Source organism: Bison bison, unplaced genomic scaffold, assembly GCF_000754665.1.
Source record: "Bison bison bison isolate TAMUID 2011002044 unplaced genomic scaffold, Bison_UMD1.0 scf7180017864480, whole genome shotgun sequence".
NCBI classification, from domain to species: Eukaryota; Metazoa; Chordata; class Mammalia; order Artiodactyla; family Bovidae; genus Bison; species Bison bison.
In genome coordinates, this window is record NW_011495040.1 from 3,590,366 (window position 1) to 3,601,480 (window position 11,115).

Genomic DNA, 11,115 nt, shown 5'->3' on the forward strand with positions numbered 1-11,115 from the left:
AGCAGTGGGTACATGTCCCTCCCAAACTCCCTAAATATCCCTTCCCCCCACTCTTCCTCCTGGCAACCATAAGTCTATTCTCTAAGTATCATCAAGGTACATTTGTTGAGAGATTTCTGTGGGCTGGATGCAGTTCTGAGAGCTGAGGGATGTAAGATAGAAATTCCAGAGCTTGGCAGCTCTCTGGCTGGCTCAAACAATTGACATTGGTTATCTCAGAATTCTGGAGTCCAGAACTCGAACATCAAGGTGAACAAGGCTCCGCCCCCTTCGCGGGAGGTGGAAAAGGATCTTGTCCCGGTCTCTCTCCTGGTTTCTGCTAGTTCCTCAGCATGTGGTTGCATAACTCCAGTCTCCACACGGCATACTCCCTGTGTGCATGTTTCCATTTCAACAAACTTCTGCTTTTCTTTTTTTTTTTTTTTTAATTTAACTGTGCTAGGTCTTAGCATAAGCAATCTTTGTTGTGGCATGCATGCAAGATCTTTACTTGCAGTGTATGAGATCTAGTTCCCTGACGAGGGATTGAACCCAGGCCCCTAGCATTGGGAGCTTGGAGTCTTAACCACTAGATCACCAGGGAAGCCCTCATCTTGCTTCTGCTTGTACTCATTCATGTCCAAATCCTTACAAGTCCATGGACAGTAGCCTGCCACAATCCTCTGTCCATGGGATTCTCCAGGCAAGAATAACGGAGTGCATTGCCATTTCCTCCTCCAGGGGATCTTCCCAACACAGGGATCAAACTCATGTCTCCTGCATTGGCAGGCAGATTCTTTGCCATTGAGTCACTTGGGAAGCTCGAAGTCCCCATACATTTGTCGTTTTTATAAGGATACCAGCCATATTGGATTAGTGGCCTGCCCTACTCCAGCATGACCTCATTTTAACTTACCTAGTTACATCTGTAATGGCTATGGCTGAGCAAGGTCACAATCAGAGGCTGAGGGTTAGGACTCTGACATGTGAGTTTTGGGGAGATGCAACTCAACTCATAACCGTTTGGGGAAACACCCCTCTTCTCCCTTAATCTGCTTCTGCCCACAGCCCAGAAGGACTTTCTAGAGGTTTCTCTGTCCACTTCTGGCACTCCCTAGAGGGAGAATTGTCCATTGGGTGGTTCAGGGCCTGCTCCTTTTGTTCATGTCCCCAGGTGGGTGGGGCTGGTGGGGCTGCCAAGGCCACACTTGTGGGCATGGCTTCCCTTTGCCTGTCCAGCGATCCTGCTCTCTCTATCCCCATGGGAGTGACCTAGTCCACCACACAGCCTCATGCTCCAGCTCCTTGCTGTGTGGCTGTCCAGCGGGACATGTCATTCCAGGGCTGGTCTACAGATCCAGCCACATCATGTGTTCCTTATAGGGTTGCCTGAGTGGACAGCCTGGGGTCTGCTTTCAGGGTGAGAATCAGACCTAACCCCGCAGGATGTAACATGTAGATGATCAAGATTTACAAAACTAGAGGTGATCAGTGTTCAAGAACCCCATCAAGGAAAAGCCATTAAGAAGAAAGGACATTTTGGGGACTTCCCTGGTGGTCCAGTGGCTAAGACTCCCAATGCAGGGGGCCTGGGTTCGATTCGTGGTCAGGGAACTGGATCCCAAATGTTCTATGCCACAACTAAGCTGGTGAAGCCAAATAAACAAAAATAAATATTAAAAAAGAGAGAGAGAGAGAGAGAGAGGCAACACCAGGTCCATTTCTCTCTCAGTCTCTCTCCTTTAACTCCCCTTCCCCTTCCTCCTTTAAGCAAAAAGAAGACATTTTTTTCTTAAAACAAAGTTCACTTTATTACATTAGTTGTACATACTAAAAGAATATGAAATGCAGACTTTGTCTAAATTCTCTTGCTGACTCTCTTGAAGACAACGTCGCCCTTCGTCATGGTCTGAAAGCCAGAAAAGAAATCATGAAATGTTCATCTGATGTAGAATTATAAAGGATAGTTAAACCCCCAGTATGCTAATATATGCAGCAACTCAGAGACACCTCTGTTGTCTATAGGACCGGAGGAAGGATCGGCAATCTTTTCTAAAATCCCATGCCAAGTCTTTGTCACTTCCTCACATTCAGAGCTGTCCTGCCTTTTACAGAATTCCTTTCTACATCAGTGACTTAGAGCAAGACCAGTTCAATCCAATCCAATTTCTCAACATTTCATTGAACACTTCTTGCTCCTGCTCATTCTCTAACTTGTGTCTGACTCTTTGCGACCCCATGGACTGTAGCCTGCCAGGCTCCTCTGTCCACAGGATTCTCCAGGCAAGAATACTGGAGTGGCTTGCCATTTCCTTCTCCACAGGTGCCTTATTGGCATTCATTGCAAGATGGTAAGAAATGTACAAAGCCCCTCATCTGTAATGAGAGTGGCTCCTCCTAGGGTTGTGCAGTGTATCACCGTGGATATCAGTCTTGTGAGTAAGATCCAGTTCAGAGGAACCCCAGCTCTGCCATTTCCTGGCTGTATGCTGCCTCAGTTTCCACATTTAGGAAATTCAGCATTGGTGGGAAGATTTGAGAAAATGTGTGGAAACTGCCTGGGGCACAAAGGATGCTCAGGAAGCAGTAGGAGAGACTGACCACAGGAAATAGTCACTGCTCTTCATGTCTCCCCTGACCCCCGACTACCCACCTCCCCACCCAGCCCCAGGTACTAGGACCCCCAAGCTGAGAGTGCAGACTTACACTGGTAACAGTGTCACCATTGAATTCAGTCACAGACTTGATGCCCTTGAAAGTTGTCACCAGTTTATTATCACCTTCCTGCTGAACCACTGCCTGTAGGGGACAGAAGAAATAGCCTGTGAGGACGGGTCCCAGAGGGAGTAACTCTCTCACTAATGAGGTTGGCTCCCCGGCATGGGACTCTGCTTACAGCAACCAAACCCCCTTCCCTGGCTCTGAACAGAAGTGAGGTTATGTAAGAACTGAAGAAAACGGCAGGGCTTCTTTTGTCAGACTTTTCATTTATGGGCTGTGATCCAGGAGTCAGCATAGGATGGCTAAGTGGTCTCAAATCAAACACTAAAATAAAATCAAGTAACAATTCTCCAAGTTAATGGAGGGAGGAAGTAGATTCAAAACACTGGCCGTTTGGGAGAACACCTGTCTTGGTTTTGTGTTACATTATGTTATTCCTTCTAGCACCTTCATCTTTCCTCTTGTGGTCTCCTTTTCACACATCCAGGGAGAGGTAACAGAAACCCAGCAGGGAGCAGAAGATACTGGCCAAGTTTAAAATTTGCCTCCAAAATCGACAGCTGGAAAGGGCCATGACTGTTTGCCCCTTACTGTTGGCGGATAAGAGAGTTTCCCTTCTAAAATTTATCATAGGTTTCCTGATCTGTAATGTTTCATCTGGGGAAGCAGAAGTCAAGAGCCACTAGAAAAGGTTAAAAAAAAAAAAAAAAAAAAAGACCAATGGTTGTGCTGAGACAGATGCACAAAGTTTTCTGGGATCGGGGATGCTGGGGGAGAGGAGTGAGGACCTCTGCTCAGTGGTATCAGTGAGGCCAGTATTGGCATGTGGGGTTTGGGAGGGAGGAATAGAGACCCTTTGTGAGGGGCACCCCCTTGCCTGGATCTCCCTGCCACCGCCTGCACACCACTCACACATCCTACCTCCAGCTTGAATTGCATACCTTATCCACAGCCCAATAGAGGTGATGCTGGCTTACCCACTATCTTTGCTCTGGGAAGTGACTGTGTCCATTTCACAGATGAGGTAGCGAAGACCAGGAGTCACTGACCAACCTGCTAGGCTTGATCTGAAGGCCTCCCTGGAGCCTTAGTTCTCTGGTATAGCCAGCACCTCCTTCAGGAAGTCTCTCCCCATGACCACCAGCTCTAGGCTCAGCAAAGCCATTTCCTTAGGCTCAGGGATGAACTTAGGGCTCTGTTAAGGTTTTGCACTGACTCTCACTTATCTGTTTCTGGGCCTGGAAGATCTGAATCTTAGACTCCTGCTCCAGGTCTGGTTCCCCCATACCCTCCATACGGGACAGCTCAGATTCTCCTCTAGTCAAAGCTATGGTTTTTCCAGTAGTCATGTATGGATATTACAGTTGGACCATAAAGAAGGCTGAGTGACAAAGAATTGATGCTTTTGAACTGTGGTGCTGGAGAAGACTCTTGAGAGTCCCTTGGAGTGCAAGCAGATCAAACCAGTCAATCCTAAAGGAAATCAGTCCTGAATATTCACTGGAAGGACTGATGCCAAAGCTGAAGCTCCAATACTTTGGCCACCTGATGCGAAGAGCCAATTCTTTGGAAAAGACCCTGATGCTGGGAAAGATTGAAGGCAAGAGGAGAAGGGGGTGACAGAAGATGAGATGGTTGGATGGCATCACTGACTTCAAAGGACAAACTCGGGGAGATAGTGAAGGACTGGGAAGCCAGGTGTGCTGAAGTCCATGGGGTCACAAAGAGTTGGACGTGGCTGAGCAACTGAACAACAATAACAGATTCTCAGGCCAGAGTTCCTCCAGGAGGTCCCAGGAAACTGACACCTTTCCTAACAGCTTCTTAAGAGCTGGTTTATTCATTTATTTTTAATTGGAGGATAATTGCTTTATAATATTGTGTTTTTTGCTTGTGTGTTTAGTCGCTCAGTTGTGTCTGACTCTACAATACCATGGACTGTAGCCCGGCCAGCTCCTCTGTCCATGGGATTTCCCAGATATGAATACTGGAGTGGGTTGCCATTTCTTACTCTAGGGGATCTTCCTGACCCACGGATCGAACCTGCGTCTCCTATGTCCCCTGCATTGCAGGTGGATTCTTTATCCACTGAACCATGTGGAGACAATATTGTCTTGGTTTCTGCCATCTCACTCTCTTTCCACCCCAGCTGTGGGTTCAGAGATAGGGTCTCAGCAGTAGGAATTGTAAGCTGGGAGCCTTGAGGAAGGAAGTCTGGGTCCAGGCTCCAGGAAAAGTTCTGGAAGCAGAGGGTGGCTGGAGGGGGTGCCTCCTACCTTGATCTTCTCCCCAGTCATGAACTCCATCTCACACTCCTCCCCCAAGGTGAACTCATTCTGGATCACTTTGGAGCCAGCGGTGATGATGAACTTGAAGTGCTTCCCATTCTGCACGATTTCCGACACCCCCTTGATATCCTTCCCCTTCTGGATGACGTCATCGGGCATCCCTGGAGAGAAGCATTAAAGGCTTAGGGGTGGGCAGAAGTGGGAGTGGGGCATCCCTGGTGGCTCAGTCGGTAAAGAATCTGCCTGCAATGCAGGAGACCCAGGTTAGATCCCTGGGTTGGGAAGATCGCCTGTAGAAGGAAATGGTTACCCACCCCAGTATTCTTGCCTGGAGAGTCCCATGGACAGAGGAGCCTGGTGGCCTACAGTCCATGGGGGTGGAAAGAGTCGGACGTGACTGAGCCACTAAACAGCAGAGGTGGGACCTGCAAGCTGGCGGTCACAAGAGAAACCCTGTGGTGAGAAGCGGGAGGAAAGATCCCTGAGGCCTTGGCACTTCCTGGAGCCCTGTGAGCAAACTGAGCTTCAACCTCTGAAAGGGAAGGTCAGTGGCCTGACTTGGCCTGACCTCAGGTGCCCACTATCTTGCCAGTTTGGTTTGTTAAAAAAAGAAAAAATCACTTCTCAGCCCTGGGAGAGCTTTCCTCGTCTGAGCACCTGCTTCTTACTCACTCTCCCTCCTCCGTCCTCCCTGTTTAAAGCTCAGAGACTTTGCTCTTTGAGAGTAAGTATTTTTTTCCTCCACACTCAGGGTGACCATCAGCTTGTCTCCCAAGCCAGGTCCCTCCTGAGTGTGAAAGGGAAGCTCTTAAAAATTATGCCAGGATGGGAGGGAGATTCAAGAGGAAAGGGGTATACATACACTTATGGCTGATTCATGCTGATGTATGACAGAAACCAACACTACATTGTAAAGCAATTATCCTCCAATAAAAAATTAATTAATTAAAAAATTATTCAGGGGCAAGAGGCACACAGCAGGATCGTGCCTGGCAAGCCTATGCCCCCATCCCTGCTTCCACCTCTGCCATCAAGGCTTTTAAGGAAGATGGACCAGGAGTCCCTTCTCCGGGGACAGAGTGTGATGAATGTCAGAGTGTCTGTGCTGTCTTATGAACTGAGGCTCAGGAAAACCGGGTGCACTGACAGTGATGGGGAGGCTCCTGTTGCCAGGTGAGGGATGCAGGGACAAGAGGTGTTGTGTTGTGTTCTACAGGAGAAGATCCCAGCTCTCAGCCACCCCAAAAGGCTTCCTGTCTCTGCCTTTGCTCTCTTCCCCACCCTCTCCTGCTCAGCACTCTTCTTTGTCTCCCCACCCCATTTACTTCCTCCCCCTGGAACACAATCTCCTCCTCCAGCCCCCAGGGGACACCTTCTCATCTCCCAAGGCCCAAGGCTCACCTTCACTCCTACCAAGCCTTCCCCTGATACCCTCCCATGGCCTCCACATCCTCCTGTAAGTGACTCAGTGGGGTGGGTGGGTGACAGGGATTTAAAGTGGGGTCCCTGGGAACTAGTGCTGGCTTTATATCTCAACTCAGGTTGGGATTATGATCTGTGTGACCCCGGTTGGCATTAGTTGCTCTTTCAAGGCCTTCATTGCCTTGCCTGTAAAATGGGAAAAATAATAGTGCCGAGCTCAGAGTTTTTGGTGAGGACTCAACCTGGTGGCTCATACGGTAAAGAATCTGCCTGCAGTGTGGGAGACCTAGGTTCAGTCCCCGGGTCCAGAAGATCCCCTGCAGAAGGGAGTGGCAACCCACTCCAGTATTCTTGCCTGGAGAATTCCATGGACAGAGGAACCTGGTGGGCCACAGTCCATGGGGTTGAAAAGAGTTGGACACGACTGAGTGCGAGGAAGCTAACAGCAGGAAGTTGGCTGTCCGGGGCTTTAGCACGAGGCCTGGTACTGAGTCAACACTCAAGGCACATTAAGAGAGGCTGTGTTGCATTCATTTCTTCTCTTTTTTCTTTCTCTAAATTCTGACCTTGAAATGTGGCTCATTGTTATCTGCCTTTGTGGTATCTGCTCAGCACAGCACTCTGCTCAGCGTGTGGTTGGCCTTGAATCAAAGTTTGTTAGAAGAGTGGGGAAAGGAATGAATGAGTGAATGAACACGGTCACCCAGTGAGGTGGCCATGGAGGTGACTTCACTCTAGATCAGATCTTAGTTCAGTGCCATTTCCACTTCCCTAAGGCATAGTCTTGTCCAGGGAGGAATAGCCCAAAACTGCACAAGGAACCTGCAGAACATGATTCCAAATCTGTATGAAGCTTGAACTGCTCCTCCTGTCTGACTTCAGGACCCTGACTGGCCACCACCTGCAGGGCCAAGCCTTCATGGCCACGATCCCCAGCCTTGGCCCAGCACTCACCGACTGCCTTCATGAAGGCCTCATAGTTCTCCTGGGTCTGGACTTGGTATTTGCCGGAGAAGTTCATGGTGGCGGTGATCCAACAGCTCTTCTGGCAGGGCTGCCAGTGTGGGCTGGTGTGGGCTAATTTATAGGGGGCTCTTTCCTCTCCAAAAGTCGGTCACAAGTCATCAGCTGTCATCTCCTTTATGGCCAGGGTCAAACATTAACTCTTGAGAGCAATGGTCAACGATAAAAAAACAGGATGGGCCTGGCAGTGGATTGCTCCAATTCAGCAAACATTGGTGAGTGTCAATCAGGTGCAAAGCCCTCCAGCCCTGCAGCCTTTAAGACGCCCCTTTCCTGTGAAGTGTGTGTGTGTGTGTGTGTGTGTGCATACCTTCCTATTGTTGTTTAGTCGCTCAGTTGTTTCCGACTCTTTGTGACCCCATGGACTGTAGCCCACCAGCTTCCTCTGTCCATGGAATTTCCCAGGTAAGAATACTGAAATGGCTTGCCATTTCCTTCTCCAGGCAATCTTCCTAACCCAGGGATCAAATCCCTGTCTCCTGCATTGGCAGGCAGATTCTTTACCACTGAGCCACCAGAGAAGCCCATACATACCTATACACACAAACCTGCATGTGTGTGCATGTTCACATGTATGTATACCCATATACATGTAGGTGTGTGTGTGTGTTTGTGTGTGTGTGTGTTGGAGTCTAAATCTAGATGCTCCAAGAAAAATACCAAGGAATCCTTTCAGCCTCAAAATCTCACTTTAGTTATATAACCTTACGATCTCCTCCCATCTTTAAAAAAATAATTTTTAAAATTAATTTATTAGAGGGTAATTGCTTTATAATATTATGTTAGTTTACATACTGTACACTATGTTGCTGGACAACATCGTGAATCAGCTGTAAGTACACATATATCCCCTCTTTCTTAAGCCCAGCCCTCTAGGTCATCAGACAGCACTGAGCTGAGCTCCCTGTGCTGTACAGCAGCTTCCCATTAGCTAGCTATTTTGCACATGGTAGTGTATATATATATGTCAATGCTACTCTCTCAGTTCGTCCCCACTCTCCTTCCCCCACTATGTCCACAGTCTTCCCATCTTTATCGTCACACAAACTTAGTTTTTACAAACCTGTCATCAGCCCCTAGAGCTGCTTTGGGAATCCCTCCTTGATGCCCACAGGTGCACAGTATCCTTTCGGAAGTGTGAAAGGATACCTTTAAATCAGACATGTGGAAATTGAGATACATTTAATTAGCCAGAGACAAGTTAGGAGAAAGAAGAGGGTAGGACCTCCTGCATCAACAAAACCTATCAGGGTATCCATGCCTCCCTGTGGCTTTCACGGGGCTCCGTCTGCCTCTCTTTTCTTCTCCCCTTGGTCATCTTCTCTGTGAATCCTCTGGGCTCAGAGAACACGTTGCAAATATCTATATTCTCATTCCTACTGGAATTTTTTTCTCTAAGTCTTCTTTTCCACTGTACCTTTTCTTTGGTATTCCCAACACACAGGCACGTAGTCAACGTCCAGTGAATGATGAGTCAGCAAATAAAAACGGTCAGCGGACAATGAGGCCACGTTGTTTCTCGTTAAACAAAAACAAGAGATAGAATAGTCAGGTTGGTCCACCCTATCAAACCACTGAATCGTTGGGGCTGGGCAGCCAGGAGATTGGGGTGTGTGTGTGTGTGTGTGTGCCTAACAGATTTGCGCCTGGCTGAAAGTTTAGCATGGGCGGATGTGAATAGGGCTGGTACTGTGGACCCCAGGTCCAAGAGCCAGTGACAGTCTTCCCACCCCTGTCGGTCTCTCTCCTTTCTCTGCAGTTCTGGTCTGCCATTCCAGCTCGAGTCTGAGCGGATGGTAGGAGATTCCAGGCAGAGCTTTCTCTGTTTGCTGGATAGTTCTCTCCCCTGCTGGGGGATCTTATCTGGTCCTACATGTAGCACAGTCACCAAGGTGCTCACTTTCTCATCCGCCAAACTGGCAGCCCTCCCCACCAGAAATCTGCACCCCAGAACTTGCTGGGCTGCTGGGCCATCTGCTCTGCAAGCCTAGAAAGCCCTCAGGTTCTGACTGTGCCTGAGGTAGGGGACCCGTGAGTAGCTGAGGACTCATGACAGGGGACACCGGTGCCCCAGAGCAAGACTAACAGGGTGTGTCAGCCCACAGTAGAGGTGCGTTCCCTTCTCTCCAGCCCTCTCACAATACTTTCCCAAACTTCCAGAGTTCAGACTTGTTGATCCAGCAGAGTACCTTAGAAGTCCACGTGCTCATGCCAGAGCCTGGCTCTGGCTTTCCTGGCAGGTGCACTAGCATACATCCTGCCACGGGGAGATCACTACCTGCCGAGCAGTGTGGGCAGAGGGTAGTGGCTGATGTGCCCGAGGATCTGGCACCAGTAAACCTTTTCCTCCAAGTGCAGAGGCGGGCTCTGCTCTGCCCTCCCTCTAACAGTGCCTGGGACACAATGCGCTTCCCAGGCCACAAGTCAGGATGGTCCCTGGAGCACATTAAGCATGAGACGTGTATGTTGAGAACTCACAGCCATTTTTAGTTACCACGAATGCCATGGCACTGGGATGGAAGTGGGGAAAATGGCCCAGAGAGGATGACGGCACAGCCTCCTCTTGTCTTGTTCTGAACCTTAATTGTGTGAGTCACTTAGTTGTATCCAACCCTTTGCTACCCTATGGACTGTAGCCCACCAGGCTCCTCTGTTCATGGAATCCTCCAGGCAAAAATACTGGAGTGGGTTGCCATGTCCTCCTCCAGGGAATCTTTCCAACCTGACCCAGGGACAGAACCCAGGTCTCCTGCGCTACAGGCAGATTCTTTACCATCTGAGCCACCAGGGAAACCTTAGGTCCCTTTAAATATGTCTCCTTGTACTGAGGGTCTCCACCAGGTGGGACGATGATTTTTTTGGGGGATGGGATATGTAAGGAAGTAAATGGAGAAGGGCATGGCAACCCAGTCCAGTATTCTTGCCTGGAGAATCCCATAGGCAGAGGAGCCTGATGCCCTACAGTCCATGGGGTCTCAAAGAGCTGGACACGACTGAAGCAACTGAACACACACAAAGAAGTAAAATCCATTATCTTAAGAACTGGAATCAGAATTTGTCTCAGAGAGGAAACTCGTGTGTGTGTGTGTGTGTGTGTAAGAGAGAGGAAATGATCAGATAAGCTGCTTGGGAGAGAGAGCGAGGGAGCTGGGGAGGTGTTCAGTAAGGCTGAGATGATGAAGCAGGGCTGTGCTGATCAGGAGATGGAGAGAGAGACACTGGTTCCATCTTCTTTCTCTCTCCCGGATGGTTGGAGAGAGGATGGAGCAGGGCAGCATGCCGAAAGGAGAGGGGCCAGCAAGAGGGTATGGGGTGACAGGTCACTAAGGCACCCCCAGGCACAGGGAGGTTTCTAGGAGGACTGATGTTGAATCTGAAGCTGCTTGTTTGCTGCCAAGTGAATCCCCATCCATCTTTCTTTAATTATCTCCCCAGCTACCTCCATGTTTCAGTAAAGTATAATTCTTGCATCAGTAGATGTGCAAGAGGAAAATGATGAGGGGCTGAGCTTCACTTCTGGGTTGATGTGATGGAGCCGAGACAGCACAGTGAAACCAAGAAGTACTGAGAACAGTACCTGGTACTGAAAACGGTACCAGGAAGACCAGTGGCCAGGGGATGCATTCCCTCAGGGATCTCCCTGAGGGAGATCTTAGGTTGGGTTTAGGAGAAATTCAAGCTA

The 11,115-nt window shown here is 49.0% G+C and overlaps 1 protein-coding gene across 1 annotated transcript; it reads right to left on the bottom strand.

The window, feature by feature from the left end:
- Nucleotides 1-1,763: 1,763 nt before the first annotated feature.
- Nucleotides 1,764-7,551, bottom strand: FABP1 (fatty acid binding protein 1, liver). Its single transcript, XM_010862242.1, has 4 exons — nucleotides 7,365-7,551; nucleotides 4,977-5,149; nucleotides 2,686-2,778; nucleotides 1,764-1,888 (listed from the first exon to the last, which is right to left on the bottom strand). Exons 1-4 carry the CDS (start codon nucleotides 7,429-7,431, stop codon nucleotides 1,838-1,840), a joined length of 384 nt encoding a protein of 127 aa, XP_010860544.1. The 5' UTR covers nucleotides 7,432-7,551; the 3' UTR covers nucleotides 1,764-1,837.
- Nucleotides 7,552-11,115: the final 3,564 nt, after the last annotated feature.